Source organism: Phytophthora cinnamomi (assembly GCF_018691715.1).
Source record: "Phytophthora cinnamomi strain GKB4 chromosome Unknown Contig128, whole genome shotgun sequence".
NCBI classification, from domain to species: Eukaryota; Oomycota; class Peronosporomycetes; order Peronosporales; family Peronosporaceae; genus Phytophthora; species Phytophthora cinnamomi.
In genome coordinates this window covers 182625-203262 of record NW_027151061.1, presented here as the reverse complement: position 1 = coordinate 203262, position 20638 = coordinate 182625, and the positions used below count along the sequence as shown (strand labels likewise).

At 53.5% G+C, this 20638-nt stretch overlaps 14 protein-coding genes across 15 annotated transcripts; 5 read left to right on the top strand and 9 right to left on the bottom strand.

Annotated features, from left to right (window-relative positions):
- Positions 1 to 114: 114 nt before the first annotated feature.
- Positions 115 to 1774, top strand: IUM83_15476 (putative calcineurin-like phosphoesterase; the record flags this gene model as incomplete). Its single annotated transcript, XM_067940293.1, has 3 exons — positions 115 to 490; positions 564 to 751; positions 827 to 1774. 3 exons carry the CDS (start codon positions 115 to 117, stop codon positions 1772 to 1774), a joined length of 1512 nt encoding a protein of 503 aa, XP_067780224.1.
- A 140-nt stretch (positions 1775 to 1914) lies between these two features.
- IUM83_15475 (peptidyl-tRNA hydrolase) lies at positions 1915 to 2663 on the bottom strand (the record flags this gene model as incomplete). Its single annotated transcript, XM_067940292.1, has 3 exons — positions 1915 to 2025; positions 2108 to 2298; positions 2387 to 2663. The coding sequence occupies 3 exons, from the start codon at positions 2661 to 2663 to the stop codon at positions 1915 to 1917; spliced, it is 579 nt and encodes a 192-aa protein (XP_067780197.1).
- Positions 2664 to 2818: 155 nt separating this feature from the next.
- IUM83_15474 (Calcineurin-like phosphoesterase) lies at positions 2819 to 4117 on the bottom strand (the record flags this gene model as incomplete). The annotated part of the gene is made up of 3 exons (XM_067940291.1): positions 2819 to 3538; positions 3608 to 3795; positions 3868 to 4117. The coding sequence occupies 3 exons, from the start codon at positions 4115 to 4117 to the stop codon at positions 2819 to 2821; spliced, it is 1158 nt and encodes a 385-aa protein (XP_067780174.1).
- Positions 4118 to 5468: 1351 nt separating this feature from the next.
- IUM83_15473 (putative antibiotic biosynthesis monooxygenase protein) lies at positions 5469 to 5862 on the bottom strand (the record flags this gene model as incomplete). Its single annotated transcript, XM_067940290.1, has 2 exons — positions 5469 to 5588; positions 5674 to 5862. The coding sequence occupies 2 exons, from the start codon at positions 5860 to 5862 to the stop codon at positions 5469 to 5471; spliced, it is 309 nt and encodes a 102-aa protein (XP_067780172.1).
- A 357-nt stretch (positions 5863 to 6219) lies between these two features.
- On the bottom strand, positions 6220 to 6626 carry IUM83_15472 (DNA repair protein; the record flags this gene model as incomplete). The annotated part of the gene is made up of 2 exons (XM_067940289.1): positions 6220 to 6351; positions 6438 to 6626. 2 exons carry the CDS (start codon positions 6624 to 6626, stop codon positions 6220 to 6222), a joined length of 321 nt encoding a protein of 106 aa, XP_067780173.1.
- Positions 6627 to 7072: 446 nt separating this feature from the next.
- Positions 7073 to 7484, bottom strand: IUM83_15471 (antibiotic biosynthesis monooxygenase; the record flags this gene model as incomplete). Its single annotated transcript, XM_067940288.1, has 2 exons — positions 7073 to 7186; positions 7296 to 7484. 2 exons carry the CDS (start codon positions 7482 to 7484, stop codon positions 7073 to 7075), a joined length of 303 nt encoding a protein of 100 aa, XP_067780171.1.
- Positions 7485 to 8601: 1117 nt separating this feature from the next.
- On the top strand, positions 8602 to 9007 carry IUM83_15470 (antibiotic biosynthesis monooxygenase; the record flags this gene model as incomplete). Its single annotated transcript, XM_067940287.1, has 2 exons — positions 8602 to 8826; positions 8999 to 9007. The coding sequence occupies 2 exons, from the start codon at positions 8602 to 8604 to the stop codon at positions 9005 to 9007; spliced, it is 234 nt and encodes a 77-aa protein (XP_067780200.1).
- A 367-nt stretch (positions 9008 to 9374) lies between these two features.
- IUM83_15469 (putative antibiotic biosynthesis monooxygenase protein) lies at positions 9375 to 9778 on the bottom strand (the record flags this gene model as incomplete). The annotated part of the gene is made up of 2 exons (XM_067940286.1): positions 9375 to 9503; positions 9590 to 9778. The coding sequence occupies 2 exons, from the start codon at positions 9776 to 9778 to the stop codon at positions 9375 to 9377; spliced, it is 318 nt and encodes a 105-aa protein (XP_067780124.1).
- Positions 9779 to 10746: 968 nt separating this feature from the next.
- IUM83_15468 (Antibiotic biosynthesis monooxygenase) lies at positions 10747 to 11067 on the bottom strand (the record flags this gene model as incomplete). The annotated part of the gene is made up of 1 exon (XM_067940285.1): positions 10747 to 11067. The coding sequence occupies one exon, from the start codon at positions 11065 to 11067 to the stop codon at positions 10747 to 10749; it is 321 nt and encodes a 106-aa protein (XP_067780123.1).
- Positions 11068 to 13704: 2637 nt separating this feature from the next.
- Positions 13705 to 14025, top strand: IUM83_15467 (Antibiotic biosynthesis monooxygenase; the record flags this gene model as incomplete). The annotated part of the gene is made up of 1 exon (XM_067940284.1): positions 13705 to 14025. The coding sequence occupies one exon, from the start codon at positions 13705 to 13707 to the stop codon at positions 14023 to 14025; it is 321 nt and encodes a 106-aa protein (XP_067780119.1).
- Positions 14026 to 14993: 968 nt separating this feature from the next.
- On the top strand, positions 14994 to 15397 carry IUM83_15466 (putative antibiotic biosynthesis monooxygenase protein; the record flags this gene model as incomplete). Its single annotated transcript, XM_067940283.1, has 2 exons — positions 14994 to 15182; positions 15269 to 15397. 2 exons carry the CDS (start codon positions 14994 to 14996, stop codon positions 15395 to 15397), a joined length of 318 nt encoding a protein of 105 aa, XP_067780118.1.
- Positions 15398 to 15750: 353 nt separating this feature from the next.
- IUM83_15465 (antibiotic biosynthesis monooxygenase) lies at positions 15751 to 16162 on the bottom strand (the record flags this gene model as incomplete). The annotated part of the gene is made up of 2 exons (XM_067940282.1): positions 15751 to 15864; positions 15974 to 16162. 2 exons carry the CDS (start codon positions 16160 to 16162, stop codon positions 15751 to 15753), a joined length of 303 nt encoding a protein of 100 aa, XP_067780232.1.
- Positions 16163 to 17264: 1102 nt separating this feature from the next.
- On the top strand, positions 17265 to 17676 carry IUM83_15464 (antibiotic biosynthesis monooxygenase; the record flags this gene model as incomplete). Of its 2 annotated transcripts, none has more annotated exons than XM_067940281.1 (2): positions 17265 to 17453; positions 17563 to 17676. In XM_067940281.1, 2 exons carry the CDS (start codon positions 17265 to 17267, stop codon positions 17674 to 17676), a joined length of 303 nt encoding a protein of 100 aa, XP_067780120.1. The 2 variants fall into 2 exon arrangements, with proteins under 2 accessions (XP_067780120.1, XP_067780121.1); XM_067940280.1 differs by having other exon boundaries at positions 17265 to 17472; positions 17570 to 17676.
- A 353-nt stretch (positions 17677 to 18029) lies between these two features.
- Positions 18030 to 18433, bottom strand: IUM83_15463 (putative antibiotic biosynthesis monooxygenase protein; the record flags this gene model as incomplete). Its single annotated transcript, XM_067940279.1, has 2 exons — positions 18030 to 18158; positions 18245 to 18433. The coding sequence occupies 2 exons, from the start codon at positions 18431 to 18433 to the stop codon at positions 18030 to 18032; spliced, it is 318 nt and encodes a 105-aa protein (XP_067780231.1).
- Between the last annotated feature and the right edge of the window lie 2205 nt (positions 18434 to 20638).

Here is a 20638-nt window from a genome sequence, read left to right as displayed (position 1 = left end):
CACTTGACTTCTACTACGATAACGCATATGTGTGCCAAAATCCGGGAAAACATTTGTCGAAAACTATCCAAACACATATATGTATCAAATCAGCACGAAAAAGTCTCAGAATCAATGCTGGGGCTGGCGATCACGGCGCTGCTGGCCGCGCCGGCGTCCGCGGCGTCCGTGGGGCGCATCCTGCACTTCTCGGACGTGCACCTCAACATCTCCGAGTCCTTCTCCGCCGCCGCCAGCGCGCGCATCCCCATCCGCTACTTCGCCGACGCGCCGCTACCGCTGCTCGAGTCGGCGCTGCTGTTCGCCAAGGAGCACGTGGTGGAGGACCCGCAGCTCTTCCTCTACACGGGGGACCACGCGGCGCACGGGCAGTTCACGGACGAGTACATCGCCAAGGCTGTGGAGACCAATGTGCACGCCATGGAGAACTACTATCCGCCGAAGGGGCAGATGCTGGAAACCACCGCCGTCATCGGCAACGCCGACGGGAGTAAGGAACATATTCATGTGGTTATAGAGAGAGAAACAAGTAGTAGTATAGTGCTAATTCTTTGTTGGGGCAGACCCCGACTATCATATGGAGGTGACCGACCCGGAGAAGGAGACGAACCCGTCCATTGAGACCATCTCGGCGGTGTGGAAGGACTCACTGTCTTCTGCCAATATGGACCTGCTGAATCGCCGAGGGTATCTGAGTTACGCCCTAGACGACAAGTTGAGCGTGATCACGCTGAATACGGTGCCATACTCGGTAGGTGTGTATGGAGCTGCATGGGCGAAAGTTGAGCGGGGTAGTTGGTACTGACGAGGTTTGTGGCTACTGTAGCCGAGTCATTTGCCCGATACGTCGCACGAACCGGACCCGTTCGGCCAGTTTGCCTGGCTAGACCAGATCCTTGCTGAGATGCAGAGCGCTGGGAAGTTTGCGTACATTTCGGGGCATATTGCGCCGATTGTGGACTCGTACGGAGGCAACCCGCAGTGGCATACCAAGTACATCGCCCAGTACAAGCAGATTGTTGGTAAGTATGCCGACGTGATCAAGGCGCAGTTCTTCGGTCACATACACAGTGTCGAGTTCCGTGTACCTGTGGCAGCGCTTGATAGAGAAGACAATGCCTTCCAGCTGCTGCCGATGTACATCACGGGCTCAATCTCGCCCCTGTTCGGCAACAATCCTTCGTTCATGGTCTGGGAGTACGACACCGAGACGTACGAGATCCTCGACTACGCTGTGTATGCATCCGATATCGCCGAAACCGAGCCGCAGCTCGACTGGAAGCTTCTGTTCAAGGCGAGCGACGCGTATGGTCTCAAGGCGCTATCACTGACTGAGCTTACGGCTTTTGTGCAGCGTGCAGAGCAGAACATGAGCTTGGTGGAGGACTACTACTGGAATATGAAGGCCCGTTCGCCCAACGCTCGACCCTGCAAGGACGCTGCCTGCCACGCCAAGACGCTGTGCACGCTCAAGTGGTGGACGACGAAGGGTGAGTACCTAGCCTGTGTCGACACTGTCCAGACGATGGCTAGTGCGCGAGTGTATGAAAGCAACCACACCCCTGCTTCACCCGTTCAAGCAGTCGCCGCAGCTTCGTCCGGTTCCAGCTCCGCGCAGAACGATCTGGCGACGAAAGACGTGTACATGATGATCGGAGCGACGGCTCTTGCCACCATCGTCGCAGTGGCATGCGTTGCGGTCACTGTCTACGCTCTAAGGCGCACTGGTATCCTCAAAAACCGTGCGCAGTACGATACTGTAGCAACCCTCTAGTTGGCCGTTTGTCCTGCGCCTGCCATCACCACAGAGCGTGAACGACATCATAAATTTTTGCCCGCCCAATGACGCTCAGCTGTTAAGACCCGTTGTCCTCAATTGTGCCATGTACTTGATCCGAGCATCTACGCCGACGCTCACATCAGCTTGAGGTGGCCCGTGATCTCGTCAATAGCCTTCAGCGGCGCCGGCCCAATGCTCAGCACCGTCTTGCTCTCCGGCGCAATCTGCGTTCGGCCCGCGTCAACCTGCCAACGTTAGCAACCAGCACCCCCAATCCGTCAGCGACACTTAACGTCCAACGTCACCTCCGTCCCCAGCTCAACGCACCACGACGTAGTTGACGAGTCCGTGCTCCGCCGCCCTCTCGGCGAGCGCGAGCATCTCCTCCTCCGAGTCCACCTTGAGGCAGACCTTGGCTTGGCCCAGCATCTCCCACGCGCGGACCGCGTCGGGCGTCCGCTTCAGCGCGCGCTTGTACGCGCCCAGCGTCGCGTGGCAGCACTGCGCCGCAACCTTGCCTGCTCCGCATCAACGATAGATAACCTCTCAATGTTAAAAGATGTATATTACCCAAATTCCAGTATTTCGGCAACTCAGATTGCCAACCTTTGCCCATTTTCAGGTCCGTGCGCACGCACATGACCATCTTGTGGGGCACCCAGCTGGCCGAGTCGGCGCCCTCCCAGTCCTCCGACGAGCCCGAGGAGGACCTGGACGAGGCCTCCGAGCGAGACTCAGCGGCGGCGTCGCCGCTCTTGTTGTCATTGTCGTTGCTGCTGCTATTGGCGCTCTTGGCGTCGCCCAGCAGGTGCGTGGACACGAAATAGTGCGCCGCCGCGCCCAGCACGAAGGCGGCCGTGCACTTCCAAGCCACGTCCTCCATGTCGCTTTTTGTATGGAGCTGGTGATTCCCAGGATAATCGAAATGGAATGGTGTGTGCCACGTAGAATAGGGGTTGACAGCGAAGCGCACTTCAACTTACTGTGCGTTGTTACAGTATCGAGTTTTGCTAGTCGACGGATACCTTTTTTTTTTTCTTATTTGCGCTTGGCTTCCTGCTCGGACACGCAGGCCTCAAAGTCCTCTGACGTCGTGTACCACTGCGTGGTGCAGAGCCACTTGGACTGGCACTCGACGTCCTTGCACGATGACTGCAGATACGACTGCGCCTTGGAGTTGTAGTAGTACTGTTCCAGTAACACCGAGTCGGACGCTGCGCGGTCCACAAACGCGTTAAGCTCCGACGTGCGCAACGAGCTCACACCATACTCGGTGCTGGCCTTGAAAAGCGGCTGCCAGTCGAGCTCCTGACTATCAGACGAGATGTTGGTGCCGTACACGGTGAAGTCCAGCAGCTCGTATGTGGTGGCGTCGAAGTCCCAAACCATGAAGGCCGGGTTGTTGTCGTAGATGGGCGAGATGGCGGCGGACATGAACAGCGGTACGAGCTCCGACCCCTCGGCTTCCTCTTGCGCGTGTTGTTCGGAAGAGAGGGGGACGCGGAACTCGATGCTGTGCACGTGCGCGAAGAGCTGCGCCTTGATGATGTCGGCAAACTCGCTTACAATCGCCTTGTACATTGCGATGTACGTGGCCTCCCACATCTGAGCGCCGCTGTACGAGTCGATGATGGGGGGAATGTGTCCGACAACGTACGCGAACTTGCCTGTGTTCCGAAGCTCGACAAGTGTATCGTTGAGCCAGGCAAACTGGCCGAAGGGGTCCGACATGTTTGTTGTGTTCGGGGTGTGGTTCGGCTGTGCGGCATGGTAGAAGAAGTAAGTCAGCGCAGAGCGTACAGAATAGTGGTCATGGCGGTAACTTACCGAGTAGGGCACTGTATTGAGCGTCAAGACTACCAGCTTGTCGTCAAGGTCGTACGTCAGGTAGCCGCGGTGGTTGAACCAGTCCAGGTTGGACTTGGACAGCGTGTCCTGCCACGCCGCCGATATCAACGAGATCGACGGATTCACCTCCGTTTTCGGGTCCGTCACGTTCATGGTGTAATCGGGAGCTGATGGTGTATGCAACAAAACTCGTCAATGCATATACTTGTACTTTGGATACGCGAAATATGTGTACGTACATGTGTCAGCGTTGCCGATCAGAGTAGTGACGTCCAGGTTTGTGTCGCTGTCCGCGGTAGCGTAGTAGTGTGCCATGGTCTCGACGTTAGTCTCGACGGTCTCAGCAAGGAACTTATCGGTCAGATCGCCGTGCACAACGTGGTCTCCGGTGTAGAGAAAGAAATCAGGATCGGGCATCAACTTCTTGGCGAATTCGAGCGCAGACGTCAGCAAAGCAATCGGGGCATCATCTCCATACTCGAACTGCATTTCCGCGGACTCGGTAACGTTCAGTGACTCAGAGATGTTCAGATGGACATCCGAGAAGTGCAATATGTGCTTGACGTTGAGAGTGCTTGTCAAAGTTCGCGGGGAGATGCCGTGGGATCGAAGTCGGGCCGATGATACGAATTCAGCTCCAGAGAAGGCAATTGCCGCCAACAAAGTACCCGTAAACATTGTTGTCTCGATAGTATGGTCACTTGGAGTTTGCTTGTGGTAGAAGAAATTGAAGTGACGTTGCCAATGATACTATTCAGTAATGTGGTTCATTTGCCGTCGACCAGCCGAGTAAGGGAGTGGTGAGGCGGGTCACGATAGGAGGCGAATTTGAGAATGAGCTATCTGGAGGCGACTCGCGAGTGGTAGCGGCGATGCCATACCTAGGTACAGTTGTGGTTTCGAAACTCCTATCATCTATCCGGAAACCCGCATCCTCCCAATGTTCCCCACAGAGTTTACGTTGCAGCTGTGGCGGGTTAATGGCAGTGACCACTCACCACCACCAGTGCTTACGCAGTCTGCAATCGACTTCAGCTTAGTAGATGGGCGTGTTGAAGGCGATCCAGCGGCCTTGCATGTGTGAAATTGCCACGCTCCATGTCAAATGATGTGTTCGGGCTAACTTGTGATCCTCTCGCCGTCAGTCATTCGGCAGCCAGTCAAGGCTTGACTCAAGCAGGGAGATTTAACATGATGTGCTGAGCCGATCGCGAGAACTCTGGGCTGGATTTCAGACTTGGAGTATCATCCAGAACTTGGGATCCTAGCATTGAGAAGGTTTTGAAAACTAGGACCCCAGAGTCGCATGATATCGGGAAACCTGGTGCGCTCTATCCTACGTTCTCATGCTCCATGCAGACTCGTCTCCCGTAGTGATCGTGGATCGAATCTCACAAGAATATGATTGTGATCGACTTCTATACACAAGGGAAGCAAATGCACTTGCCCCGTGCAACCTCTCGACAGGGAGTGCTTCAAGCACGGCTGACCAAGCAAGCGTCAACGCGGATTGCCCGACGTTGACTCGTCAGATTGAAACGGTCTTGTCCATGCCAACGTATTGTGCATCAATTCCTTTCCTGAGGCGGGCCAAAGCACTGCAGGCACAGTCAACGAAGCACTTCGCAAAGAGGCTAGCCTTGTGCACTCAGAAAAGCTGCCAGTCGGATTACAACAGCAACAAAAACAACACTATAACAATCTGCGTCTTACGACGCGGATAGCACTCGTGTATTTCAGTCTGTGTATGCTACGCTCGAGGACGGTCATTCCATGAAGCTGGTTGGGTAACGCAGGCATGTACACCACCACTTGAAAAAGGCATCTTCCACAGCAGCGCTCAGAGACGACTCGTATCCAGCTCGTTGAACTGGCGAATCTCCAGCTTCTTGGCCAAAAGAGGTGCCATGTAGGCCCCAAAGGTAGCGTAGAACGGGTTGGCCACGTGGACCTTCAGGCTCTGCTCCAATTCGTGGGCCAACAACGCGAATCATGTCAGTACCGGAATCGTAAATCTGTGCTGAGCAAAGGGCACTGCAACGTACACTCCTTTTCTCGTAGCGCTCGACGATAGTCCACTTTCGTGGGTCCTGGTGGTCTTGCATTACGTGCCAGTTGAGAACCCCCGCGTCCTTCATGTACACGTTCGAAGCCTCAACGAGCTTGCTACGGATTTTCTCCTCGACATCCTTCCCCTCTTTGGCGTACAGGTGGCAGACGATCGTGTAGACCATGCCGTAGACTTGTCTCCTTGTTTAGTAACTGGGCAGCTTGAAGAATGACGTGGGAAGTCGAGCAGAGCTTGGCAAGAGCAGTTGAAGATGGTGCACAAAATGTTTACGACGACACTTTTGCTTCAACATCACGGATTGGGGCACGACACTAGTTCTAGCCCTTGTAGTGCTAGCGTAATTCTAGCACTACATGAGCCTTGTTGCAATACGCACGGCGTTGCTTTCTTATCAAAAGGTCGGTGACATTGAATTTAGTGTCGTGCGGTGTTCAGAATCATTGCGGTCCTTAACACGGCAATTGGAGCTCAGTGGTGGGGATACGTGAGACGGTATCAGTGTTCCCTGTCCTAATAGTGTTTATTCCACATGCACGGGCTTGCTCGTGTCCAGCTCGTTGAACTGGAAGATCTCCAATGGCTGGTCCAGAAGTTCCGTCATGTAAGCACCGAACTCAGCGTAGTACGGGTTCGCCTGGTGGATCTTCAGGCTCTGCTCCAACAGCAACAGCGATCAATGATTCAGTTAGCGTGCGGTGTGAACGACAGCAATATATCAGGATCCAACACGCAGCGTACACTCTCGCGCTCGTAGCGCTCGACAATAGTCCACTTGCGGGGGTCGACGTGGTCCTGCATGACATGCCAGCCGACGACCTCGGCGTCCTTCATGTACGTCTGCGAAGCCTGGATGAGCTTGTTGTGGATCTTCTCTTCGACGTCCTTGCCTTCCTTGGCGTGGAGGTGGACAACGAGCGTGTAGACCATCTTGGTTAAGCTTCGGGTGGTGGTTGTTCGTGCTTGGCAAACTGGCAGCGAATTGCAGAATGGCGAGGGAGGACTGTCGTTGAGTGAAGATGGCGCATGCAATTTGTGTTTACACATCAGTGGTGATGTAGACGACCTGGCTTATGTATCATTGCGACGAACACCGGCAACGGAGAGCTAGGCTTTGAAATAAGCTATTCTTTTTGTTTGGGCGCAGACTCCTGTAACTCTGGGGAAGTCGGATACGAAGCATCGAAAATGATCATGGAAATAGTTCCGTCTTTGTGTTACTCAAGGTTTCTACATGATAGAGACATCCAGCTTTAGCCCACGACGACAAGCCTCAGCGACACAATGCCATGATCTGTCATCGCTTCGGCCATCGGCGCACCGTACAACTTGTCATGCCATCGCTCGCGTGGAATACACTAACAGACAGCAAGCATCTACAGCTCCTGGAACTGGTGCACGTCCAGACTCTCCTGGCCGTTCTCCAGCAGCGCCAACAATGCACCCGCGAACGTCTTGTAGTCGGGGTGCTCGCGGTGCTTCGCCACGCTCTGTTCACCAGTGTCACCGCATTTCACGAGGCGCATAAAAGCAACAAGGTTAGTCCCAAGACACACACCCCAAACAAAGCAAGATAAAACGGGTAGACCGTGTACGCACGCTCTCCTGGTCGTAGCGCTCGACGATGGTCCACTTGCGCGGGTCGCTGGTGTTCTGCATGGGGTGCCAGCCGATGACGCTGGCATCCTTGGAGTATGTCTGCGAGGCGTCGGCCAACTTGGCGCGCAGCTGCTCCTCGACGTCCTTGCCGTCCTTGGCGTACAGGTTGACAACAATCGTGAAGACCATGTTTTCTGGAGTGGTGGAGGTGGTGGGTGGGTGGGTATTGCTTGGGGTTCGAGAGTAAATTCGAAAGTGAGCGAGACGGCGAGATGGATAAAGTCGAGCTGAGGCTGCTATCTGGGCAGATTAGCAGTCTGAGGCTGAGTTGCGATGGGATCCTCGGCCTAGAAGCAGTGTGGCGATGTGGGCGTCCCATGCCGCCTTGGACACGTACGTCACTTCAATCTGGCGCGTTGATACCGTTTACGCTCGGCACGTTGTGGGGGATTGTCGGTAATCCCTCGAGATCTGCACTACAGTCAGATGGTGCCATTGATAGTAGCACGAGTTGTTACATGTATTTTGAAGCTTCAAAATCTGTGGGTCGTGTGGTTGCCTCGTAGCTGTTTGGTCGTTATTGATACTGGTCAAGGGATATCTTTTTTATTCGCGATTGGGCGCCTTCCTGGCAACATTTAGAGCCTTCCTCCCGCGCCAGGTACATCGATTTGGAAGCAATATGAAACTAACTAACGTCACCATCTCACGCAGATCTAGCTGGGAACACGAAACCCATTCGAGATGCCACCTTCGTTTCGCGAGAATGGGTACGTGAGATGCGCGAGTACATTTACTGTCGTGTTTGCTGAAAAATCAGTGTCTTGCAAAGCACGGTAATCCTGCAGCAGATGCCGCAGTCGTGGATATCGTGTTTTGAAGAACAAAGAGCCATTGTTTTCATTAACCGACAGCTAAAACGTCTGCTGGGTACTTTTTAGTAGTAGAAGATCAACCTACTTTTTATCAGACTCGACAATGTGCGTGTTCGCACGCACGCATCTCGTCGATCGCAGACGGAAAAAGGATTACCGATAATCCCCCACAACGTGCCTAGCGTAAACGGTATCAACGTGCCAGATTGAAGTGACGTACGTGTCCAAGGCGGCATGGGACGCCCACATCGCCACACTGCTTCTAGGCCGAGGATCCCATCGCACCTCAGCCTCAGACTGCTAAGCTACTGAGCTAGCAGCCTCAGTTCGACTTCATCCAACCCGCCGTCTCGCTCACTTTCGAATTTACTCTCGAACCCCCAAACAACACCCACCCACCACCCTCCTCCACCTCCCCCACTCCAGAAAACATGGTCTTCACGATTGTTGTCAACCTGTACGCCAAGGACGGCAAGGACGTCGAGGAGCAGCTGCGCGCCAAGTTGGCCGACGCCTCGCAGACATACTCCAAGGATGCCAGCGTCATCGGTTGGCACCCCATGCAGAACATCAGCGACCCGCGCAAGTGGACCATCGTCGAGCGCTACGACCAGGAGAGCGTGCGTACACTGCCTACCCGTTTTTTTGTTTGGGGTGTGTGTCTTGGGACTAACCTTGTTGTTTTTTATGCGCCTCGTGAAATGCGGTGACACTGGTGAACAGAGCGTGGCGAAGCACCGCGAGCACCCCGACTACAAGACGTTCGCGGGCGCGTTGGTGGCGCTGCTGGAGAACGGTCAGGAGAGTCTGGACGTGCACCAGTTCCAGGAGCTGTAGATGCTTGCTGTCTGCTCGCGGAGTCCACACGCGCGATGGCATGAGACGTGTGCGGCGCTTTCATAGCGGCGCTTTCATAGCGGCGCAGCCGGCCGCCACTTTTTCTTACCTACTACGTGGTAAACGTGAAAGTCTCCACTGTGTGAACTGTAACAGCGCACGAACACGAAAACGATTTTTTGTAGTTCTGGTGTTTCATCACAGTCTGAGTTCACCGAACGGAAAGTTTGTACTTTTGATGTTATCGAGGCTGTTGATGCTGGTGTTTGTGGACACAATGTTGTGTACTTAAGTTCGGTGTTGCTCGGTCAGTGACGAGCGAGGATATTCAGCCGATTTCAAGTACGATCTGAGATCATTGATCTGTTTACTGGGTGTGCTCGGGCTCGCTCGTGTCCAGCTCGTTAAACTGGAAGACATCCGCCTGCTCCGTAAGTGGCTCCATGTAGACGCTGAACTCGGCGTAGTACGGGTTCGCCTGGTGGATCTTGAGGCTCTGCTCGACCAGCGACGAAAGCCAACAACTCAGTCAACATGTATTTCTGACAGTTCCAACAGAATCAACAGCAACGAGCAACGTACGCTCTCGCGCTCGTAACGCTCGATGATGGCCCATTTGCGGGGGTCGACGTGGTCCTGCATGACATGCCACCCGACGACCTCGGCGTCCTTCATGTACGTCTGCGAGGCCTCGATGAGCTTGTTGCGGATCTTCTCTTCGACATCCTTGCCTTCCTTGGCGCGGAACTGGACAACGAGCGTGTAGACCATCTTGGTTAAACTTCGAGTGGTATCCGATACTGTTTGTGCTTGACAAGTCGGAAGCAAATTGCAGAATGACGTATAATAGCTGTTGAGCACGAGCTGCCGTGGCTGGAAGTTGCGCTGTGCGAAGTGTGCTAGTCGAAGGTCTGCGATGAGGCTGATTACGTCGTGTGCGACACACCAACTGGAGCCATGATGAGGTAGACGCCGAATACATCGACGTCGACGAACACTCGGCAACCACTCGTCAGCGAAGTGCTGCTGATCTTGCAGTGTGTAGTGGAGCGAGTGTAGGTAGGTTCGTTGTTACAGTACATGTATTTACTGAGCTTGGCTCGAAACTTGGGGCGGTCAGTCGCTTTGAGACTTTGAGGTCGAGTCGCCTGTCGATGGCGAACTCAACGCGTTTCCTGAAGTCTTCAAGTTTAAAGACTACCTGTATTCAGACTCACTGCAATACCGGTACATGTATTACTAGTATATCACGAAGTATCGAGGCCGTTGCGGAGGGTTCCAACAGTGCTGTGCCTGGGATGTCTCTGAATACAGCTCAAGGGCTTGCAGCAATTGGGATTAAGCTGCTGTTTGGCCGCTACAGTCCTTCAAACCAGCCTTAACACCCAAGAAGACTGAGCACCCTCCAATTGAACCAACAGCGCGGCCGCCAAACAACTACATGCAGTACACGGTGCAACACCAACCTTGCTCCTCGAACGTACGTGATATTCATCTTTATTGCGAGCAGCATTGCTACTCTCATACGCTCGCGGACACACACGAAAGACACTAGGACTCCACTAAGATCCCCCAGGCGTCAGCGACTGCACTGAAAAACTCGATCAATCGCGGAGACTCCTCTTGTCGCAAGCACCGAATGGACTCGCGCTTGACAGACAATCAGCTCCGTGCCGAGCTTACACAGGACAGCACGCCTCTCCGCCTCGGAGACCGACTGCTACGCACCCGAGGGGCGCTTACTCGACGTGCACGGGCTTGCTCGTGTCCAGCTCGTTGAAGCGGCGCAGGTCCATCGGCTGGTCGAGCAGCGGAATAACGTACGGGTCGAACGTCTTCCAGTACGGGTTGCCCAGGTGGTACTTCTGGCTGCTCTCGTGCTCGTAGCGCTCGACGATGCACCACTTGCGCGGGTCCTGGTGGTCCTGCATCACGTGCCAGCCGATGGTCTCGATGTCCTTGGAGTACACCTGCGAGGCCTCGATCAGCTTGTTGCGCAGCTTCTCCTCGACTTCCTTGCCCTCCTTGGCGTACAGGTGAACGACGATCGTGTAGACCATTGTGGTTGGGTGGTTGCTTGTGAACTTGACTGGAAAATGAAAAGTGAGCTCTCGGGGGCGGCGGAAAGTCGCGCTCGTACGTGGCAGGCTGCCATGCGGGGCGTGCGAGAGGGGGAGGAGCGTTCCGCTTGGGTCTCGGCAGTGCCTGCTACGTCATTGAAGTAGGCCAGGAGCATCACGGATACGCAAATGTATCCGGTTCACATCGGAGCGGTCTATCCTGGGCTGGCGATTGAGTTAACTTCAGACTTGAACTTCAGACGGACCTCCCTATGCTGCAGCCTGCGGTATCCAATAATACGTCGTATTTGTGCGATATTACTTAAACCTAATTAAATATTTAATGACTTTGTTAACCGATGATTTCCACATTCAAATAGGAGCTCATGCTTTTTCGCAGGCATTTCTAAATTCTGGATTTGCTCAAAGTTCCCTTGACCTCCACGCGCCAAGCAGCTGGACCCGCAGTCTGTGGGTCAGTCCAGGCCCAACGGCCGTGCCGGAATGGCCGGCTGGGTGGCTGCCTTCGAAACTTTGGAAAGTTGCGGCCACAGCGGTGCCTGGGCAGTCTGCCTCGCCCTCACGGTGGCTGTCGAGTTGACGAGGGAGCGCAGAAGCTCGTCGTGTCGAGCACTGCAACGCCGTGCCGGGGGCCGCTCTCTGCTGGCAACTCGTCTGAGTCACGTCGGCACGGGTTGAAGTTGCCGTGGCCCTCCTTTCTCTGTCGATCATCAAGCCACTCGCCCAATGTTAACACACGCAGAGATGAAGCCGAAATGGAAGCGATCTCGAGTCGGCGCGAGTGTCGAAGCAACTCGCACTTCCTTCAAGGCGTTTGTTGGCCTGGTTGGAGCAGGAAGGTGCGAAACGAACTCCATGCAGCACGGTTTGCAGAGGTTTGAATAATCAGGCGGGGCAGTTTGTTTGAAAACCCAGACAAATCCAAGCGGCATCGATGTTTCGTGTCTTTGAAAATGTCTTACCGCGGGAACGTGGTACATGTACAAGTTGCACGATGCAACTTGCACCAATTTGCATCCGCTTGAAATTCAAGGCCCTAGACTCAAAGGTTTGTCGTTTGTTGGTGTGAATCACGTCATTTGGTTAGCTACCTAGTAGGGAGTCCCAGAACGGAACCAGCATGCAAGGTCACGTTGCCAAGGTCTTACTGCAGGAAATAGCAATCCCATGTGTAGCTTGCGTTTATAATACATGTACATGTAGTCTATAGTCAAAGAGTTATTAAAGCGAGTGAGGACATGCTAGATCCTAGAGCGATGAGTGTAGAGGTAGGAGTCGTTTCTATCTGGAATACCTACGCTTTGCAAGCCCACGTATACTGTCTCCTGGCAGAGTTAAAGCATTTGAAAAGAGGAAAGCCGTATCAGCAGGCTCCTTGGTTATATATTTTCTTGACCTTAAGAAAATAGTGTGATAGTTGTATACTGTAGCATGCGTGAAATGCCCTTAATTTATCACGAGTATATTTACAGTACATGCACGCCGGAACATGAACGTCGTGGCGATGCGACTGTCAAAATCCCCGTTCTCGTCACTCAACAAGATGTGGGTTGTGGATGCCCCGACGCGGATTCAACAGCAGCCAGCCAAAGCTTGCCGCATACAGACTTATAGATGTTCTATGCCCAATTTGACATTATTACAAGACACCAATTTCTCTAGCTAAATCCGTTTCGAGATATTGATTGAAAAGACGCATTTTTAAACTACATGAAACTCTGCAAACCGTGCTGCATGGAGTTCGTTTCGCACCTTCCTGCTCCAACCAGGCCAACAAACGCCTTGAAAGAAGTGCGAGTTGCTTCGACACTCGCGCCGACTCGAGACCGCTTCCATTTCGGCCTCATCTCTGCGTTTGTTAACATTGGGCGAGTGGCTTGATGATCGACAGAGAAAGGAGGGCCACGGCAACTTCAACCCGTGCCGACGTGACTCAGACGAGTTGCCAGCAGAGAGCGGCCCCCGGCACGGCGTTGCAGTGCTCGACACGACGAGCTTCTGCGCTCCCTCGTCAACTCGACAGCCACCGTGAGGGCGAGGCAGACTGCCCAGGCACCGCTGTGGCCGCAACTTTCCAAAGTTTCGAAGGCAGTCACCCAGCCGGCCATTCCGGCACGGCCGCTGGGCCTGGACTGACCCACAGACTGCGGGTCCAGCTGCTTGGCGCGTGGAGGTCAAGGGAACTTTGAGCAAATCCAGAATTTAGAAATGCCTTCGAAAAAGCATGAGCTCCTATTTGAATGTGGAAATCATCGGTTAACAAAGTCATTAAATACTTAATTAGGTCAAGATAATATCGCACAAATACGATGTATTATTGGATACAGCAGGCTGCAGCATAGGGAGGTCCGTCTGAAGTTCAAGACTGAAGTTAACTCAATCGCCAGCCCAGGATAGACCGCTCCGATGTGAACCGGATACATTTGCGTATCCGTGATGCTCCTGGCCTACTTCAATGACGTAGCAGGCACTGCCGAGACCCAAGCGGAACGCTCCCCTCCCCCTCTCTCGCACGCCCCGCATGGCAGCCTGCCACGTACGAGCGCGACTTTCCGCCGCCCCCGAGAGCTCACTTTTCATTTTCCAGTCAAGTTCACAAGCAACCACCCAACCACAATGGTCTACACGATCGTCGTTCACCTGTACGCCAAGGAGGGCAAGGAAGTCGAGGAGAAGCTGCGCAACAAGCTGATCGAGGCCTCGCAGGTGTACTCCAAGGACATCGAGACCATCGGCTGGCACGTGATGCAGGACCACCAGGACCCGCGCAAGTGGTGCATCGTCGAGCGCTACGAGCACGAGAGCAGCCAGAAGTACCACCTGGGCAACCCGTACTGGAAGACGTTCGACCCGTACGTTATTCCGCTGCTCGACCAGCCGATGGACCTGCGCCGCTTCAACGAGCTGGACACGAGCAAGCCCGTGCACGTCGAGTAAGCGCCCCTCGGGTGCGTAGCAGTCGGTCTCCGAGGCGGAGAGGCGTGCTGTCCTGTGTAAGCTCGGCACGGAGCTGATTGTCTGTCAAGCGCGAGTCCATTCGGTGCTTGCGGCAAGAGGAGTCTCCGCGATTGATCGAGTTTTCCAGTGCAGTCGCTGGCGCCTGGGGGATCTTAGTGGAGTCCTAGTGTCTTTCGTGTGTGTCCGCGAGCGTATGAGAGTAGCAATGCTGCTCGCAATAAAGATGAATATCACGTACGTTCGAGGAGCAAGGTTGGTGTTGCACCGTGTAGTGCATGTAGTTGTTTGGCGACCGCGCTGTTGGTTCAATTGGAGGGCGCTCAGTCTTCTTGGGTGTTAAGGCTGGTTTGAAGGACTGTAGCGGCCAAACAGCAGCTTAATCCCAATTGCTGCAAGCCCTTGAGCTGTATTCAGAGACATCCCAGGCACAGCACTGTTGGAACCCTCCGCAACGGCCTCGATACTTCGTGATATACTAGTAATACATGTACCGGTATTGCAGTGAGTCTGAATACAGGTAGTCTTTAAACTTGAAGACTTCAGGAAACGCGTCGAGTTCGCCATCGACAGGCGATTCGACCTCAAAGTCTCAAAGCGACTGACAGCCCGAAGTTTCGAGCCAAGCTCAGTAAATACATGTACTGTAACAACGAACCTACCTACACTCGCTCCACTACACACTGCAAGATCAGCAGCACTTCGCTGACGAGTGGTTGCCGAGTGTTCGTCGACGTCGATCTATTCGGCGTCTACCTCATCATGGCTCCAGTTGGTGTGTCGCACACGACGTAATCAGCCTCATCGCAGACCTTCGACTAGCACACTTCGCACAGCGCAACTTCCAGCCACGGCAGCTCGTGCTCAACAGCTATTATACATCATTCTGCAATTTGCTTCCGACTTGTCAAGCACAAACAGTATCGGATACCACTCGAAGATTAACCAAGATGGTCTACACGCTCGTTGTCCAGTTCCGCGCCAAGGAAGGCAAGGATGTCGAAGAGAAGATCCGCAACAAGCTCATCGAGGCCTCGCAGACGTACATGAAGGACGCCGAGGTCGTCGGGTGGCATGTCATGCAGGACCACGTCGACCCCCGCAAATGGGCCATCATCGAGCGTTACGAGCGCGAGAGCGTACGTTGCTCGTTGCTGTTGATTCTGTTGGAACTGTCAGAAATACATGTTGACTGAGTTGTTGGCTTTCGTCGCTGGTCGAGCAGAGCCTCAAGATCCACCAGGCGAACCCGTACTACGCCGAGTTCAGCGTCTACATGGAGCCACTTACGGAGCAGGCGGATGTCTTCCAGTTTAACGAGCTGGACACGAGCGAGCCCGAGCACACCCAGTAAACAGATCAATGATCTCAGATCGTACTTGAAATCGGCTGAATATCCTCGCTCGTCACTGACCGAGCAACACCGAACTTAAGTACACAACATTGCGTCCACAAACACCAGCATCAACAGCCTCGATAACATCAAAAGTACAAACTTTCCGTTCGGTGAACTCAGACTGTGATGAAACACCAGAACTACAAAAAATCGTTTTCGTGTTCGTGCGCTGTTACAGTTCACACAGTGGAGACTTTCACGTTTACCACGTAGTAGGTAAGAAAGAGTGGCGGTTGGCTGCGCCGCTATGAAAGCGCCGCACACGTGTCATGCCATCGCGCGTGTGGACTCCGCGAGCAGACAGCAAGCATCTACAGCTCCTGGAACTGGTGCACGTCCAGACTCTCCTGACCGTTCTCCAGCAGCGCCACCAACGCGCCCGCGAACGTCTTGTAGTCGGGGTGCTCGCGGTGCTTCGCCACGCTCTGTTCACCAGTGTCACCGCATTTCACGAGGCGCATAAAAGCAACAAGGTTAGTCCCAAGACACACACCCCAAACAAAGCAAGATAAAACGGGTAGACCGTGTACGCACGCTCTCCTGGTCGTAGCGCTCGACGATGGTCCACTTGCGCGGGTCGCTGATGTTCTGCATGGGGTGCCAACCGATGACGCTGGCATCCTTGGAGTATGTCTGCGAGGCGTCGGCCAACTTGGCGCGCAGCTGCTCCTCGACGTCCTTGCCGTCCTTGGCGTACAGGTTGACAACAATCGTGAAGACCATGTTTTCTGGAGTGGGGGAGGTGGAGGAGGGTGGTGGGTGGGTGTTGTTTGGGGGTTCGAGAGTAAATTCGAAAGTGAGCGAGACGGCGGGTTGGATGAAGTCGAACTGAGGCTGCTAGCTCAGTAGCTTAGCAGTCTGAGGCTGAGGTGCGATGGGATCCTCGGCCTAGAAGCAGTGTGGCGATGTGGGCCTCCCATGCCGCTTTGGACACGTACGTCACTTCAATCTGGCGCGTTGATACCGTTTACGCTCGGCACGTTGTGGGGGATTATCGGTAATCCCTCGAGATCTGCACTACCGTCAGATGGTGCCATTGATAGTAGCACGAGTTGTTATTTTGAAGCTTCAAAATCTGTGGGTCGTGTGGTTGCCTCGTAGCTGTTTGGGCGTTATTGATACTGGTCAAGGGATATCTTGTTTTTTTCGCGATTGACAACATTTAGAGCTTTCCTCCCGCGCCAGGTACATCGATTTGGAAGCAATATGAAACTAACTAACGTCACCATCTCACTCAGAGCTAGCTGGGAACACGAAACCCCTTCGAGATGCCACCTTCGTTTCGCGAGAATGGGTACTTAGGTTCCGCGAGTGCATTTACTGTCATGTTTGCTGAAAAATCAGTGTCTTGCAAAGCACGGTAATCCTGCAGCAGATGCCGCAGTCGTGGATATCATGTTTTGAAGAACAAGGAGCCATCGTTTTCATTAACCGACAGCTAAAACATCTGCTGGATACTTTTAGTAGAAGAAGATCAATCTACTTTTTAATCAGATTCGACAATGTGCGTGTTCGCACGCACGCATCTCGATCGCAGACGGAGAAGGATTACCGATAATCCCCCACAACGTGCCTAGCGTAAACGGTATCAGCGCGCCAGATTGAAGTGACGTACGTGTCCAAGGCGGCATGGGACGCCCACATCGCCACACTGCTTCTAGGCCGAGGATCCCATCGCACCTCAGCCTCAGACAGCTAATCTGCCCAGATAGCAGCCTCAGCTCGACTTTATCCATCTCGCCGTCTCGCTCACTTTCGAATTTACTCTCGAACCCCAAACAACACCCACCCACCACCCTCCCCCACCTCCCCCACTCCAGAAAACATGGTCTTCACGATTGTTGTCAACCTGTACGCCAAGGACGGCAAGGACGTCGAGGAGCAGCTGCGCGCCAAGTTGGCCGACGCCTCGCAGACATACTCCAAGGATGCCAGCGTCATCGGTTGGCACCCCATGCAGAACACCAGCGACCCGCGCAAGTGGACCATCGTCGAGCGCTACGACCAGGAGAGCGTGCGTACACGGTCTACCCGTTTTATCTTGCTTTGTTTGGGGTGTGTGTCTTGGGACTAACCTTGTTGCTTTTGTGCGCCTCGTGAAATGCGGTGACACTGGTGAACAGAGCGTAGCGAAGCACCGCGAGCACCCCGACTACAAGACGTTCGCGGGCGCGTTGGTGGCGCTGCTGGAGAACGGTCAGGAGAGTCTGGACGTGCACCAGTTCCAGGAGCTGTAGATGCTTGCTGTCTGCTCGCGGAGTCCACACGCGCGATGGCATGAGACGTGTGCGGCGCTTTCATAGCGGCGCAGCCGGCCGCCACTTTTTCTTACCTACTACGTGGTAAACGTGAAAGTCTCCACTGTGTGAACTGTAACAGCGCACGAACACGAAAACGATTTTTTGTAGTTCTGGTGTTTCATCACAGTCTGAGTTCACCGAACGGAAAGTTTGTACTTTTGATGTTATCGAGGCTGTTGATGCTGGTGTTTGTGGACACAATGTTGTGTACTTAAGTTCGGTGTTGCTCGGTCAGTGACGAGCGAGGATATTCAGCCGATTTCAAGTACGATCTGAGATCATTGATCTGTTTACTGGGTGTGCTCGGGCTCGCTCGTGTCCAGCTCGTTAAACTGGAAGACATCCGCCTGCTCCGTAAGTGGCTCCATGTAGACGCTGAACTCGGCGTAGTACGGGTTCGCCTGGTGGATCTTGAGGCTCTGCTCGACCAGCGACGAAAGCCAACAACTCAGTCAACATGTATTTCTGACAGTTCCAACAGAATCAACAGCAACGAGCAACGTACGCTCTCGCGCTCGTAACGCTCGATGATGGCCCATTTGCGGGGGTCGACGTGGTCCTGCATGACATGCCACCCGACGACCTCGGCGTCCTTCATGTACGTCTGCGAGGCCTCGATGAGCTTGTTGCGGATCTTCTCTTCGACATCCTTGCCTTCCTTGGCGCGGAACTGGACAACGAGCGTGTAGACCATCTTGGTTAAACTTCGAGTGGTATCCGATACTGTTTGTGCTTGACAAGTCGGAAGCAAATTGCAGAATGATGTATAATAGCTGTTGAGCACGAGCTGCCGTGGCTGGAAGTTGCGCTGTGCGAAGTGTGTTAGTCGAAGGTGCTGATTACGTCGTGTGCGACACACCAACTGGAGCCATGATGAGGTAGACGCCGAATACATCGACGTCGACGAACACTCGGCAACCACTCGTCAGCGAAGTGCTGCTGGTCTTGCAGTGTGTAATACAGTGGGTGTAGGTAGTTCGTTGTTATTTACTGAGCTGAGCTCGAAACTTCAGCTGCTTTGAGACTTTGAGATTTCCAGATCAACGCCTCTTCCTTCCTCATTCCGGTCATATGGGGGGGGCAAAGAGAACAGTCCATTCACAATGGTTAGTCTAGGACTCGGAGAGTCAGGTCGAGGGGCGTAGGCGAATCGTGGCGTCGGCCTGAGAGATGGATCGCAGAGGCAAGCCCTGCGAGTAGTGTGACCGGTTGTCCAGCGCGACCGAGGCGGAGGATAGCCAAGCGGGCCGCTGAATGAACTTGATTGTTGTGCCGCCAAAGAGCAAGTGGTCTCTGAATGGTTGTTCCCCACTATCCTGCCTAGCGTTGGGAAAACGTACCCACCCGCGCAGTGCAATGCTACAGCCCCGTGCGTTGGGTAGCAAACCAAGGCACCTAAAACACATAGCCGCTCGGCGAGGACGAGATCTGATCCCGGTCGCAGCACGGATGCTCCATCATCCTGGGACGCCTCCACTCAGCGGAAAAATTCCATATGAATCCTATGCATCACCGTGTGACGCCATTGATATTCATATATATGATAGCAGTGATGTATCGGATCGATAACGTTTTGGTGTTTACAGGATTTGTGAATTGTAGAAATACAGACCCGTTCGTTGATCGGAGTGGCAAGGCTAGCAATGAGTCTTCCTCTGTTCGTGTACTTGGTACATGGCGGTCCCACGCGGTCGCAGAGACCATCATTTGAAGCATTCCCCGAATTAATCGTTTGTGAAATCTACGCGCTCGCAAGGCCCACACAATAATATCCAAATCTTGGCGTGCAAACTTGGATGCATTACATCGCATTCGTAGACGATAAATGCTCTGGGGTGTGGGGGGGGGCTCCGAGCTCTCAGTTTGATGATGGCACATCGCTTCGACTGTGGCCTTTAAAACGTACGGAAAGTCACCATCTTCCATGTGTAAAATGATCCCTCTCTGCGGTACAAACGTTTTTGGCCAGTGTACAATGGGTGACTTCCAAATATGAAACATGAGGTGTAGACAAGATCGAATTTGTGCGTGGGTTGGTCCACAGTTTGTGACGAGTTTGTGGCATGCTTGTGCGTGTTCTGCCCTCCAAAAACATAGCAAACCTGCGGAAGAGAACACAATGATTAGATCAGGCAAAACACTTCATTACAGAATTTCCAGTCAACCACGAGCAACCACGAGTATATTTTCACATGGTCCGCTACGCCCACGCCCTCGCCATATTCCAAGCAGCACAAAGACACCAAGAGCGCCACCGAAACCAGAATCGGGCAAAGAAGTTACTAGCGCTCATGCGTATTCGTATCACATTGAGAGAGCGGAATTACCTGATTGCAAATGTGCTGATTTCTCCGTCGGAGAGTCTTTGGTCTGTGATGTACGAAGCGCAAGATGACAGCGCATTCCTAGTGGCAGTTTCATTACCTGTGAAGGAGTTCAACTTGTTGTTGGCAGCATTTTCGCGGCATTACATTGTCAAGAGCGGACCAGGTAAACGGGGACGACCTGCTCAACTTATCAGCAAAAACAATGTGCTTGCGTGTGTCTTACATTTTTACATGGCAGCAGCGGAGGCTAAAACATTGTGCAAATTGTTTAGAGTACCGCCAGCGACTTTATCACGGGTACTCAAGCATGCTGAAGCAGCCTTAGCCAAGGCGCTTCGGGATCTCCCTGCAGCTCGAATTTGCTGGCCGTCCTTCGCGGAACAGCAGCAATGGGCTGCAAGTGTTGCGTTGAAGGAGCCTCTCATTCGAGGTTGCTTTTGCGTTGCCGACGGTAAAAACTACGCGGTTCATGCTCCAACATCCAGCGACTTGCAGAACGCGTATAAGAATTTCTTGATGTTGTTGTTGCTAGTGCTGTTGTTGTTTCTAGCACTTACGATTTTTTCAGGATG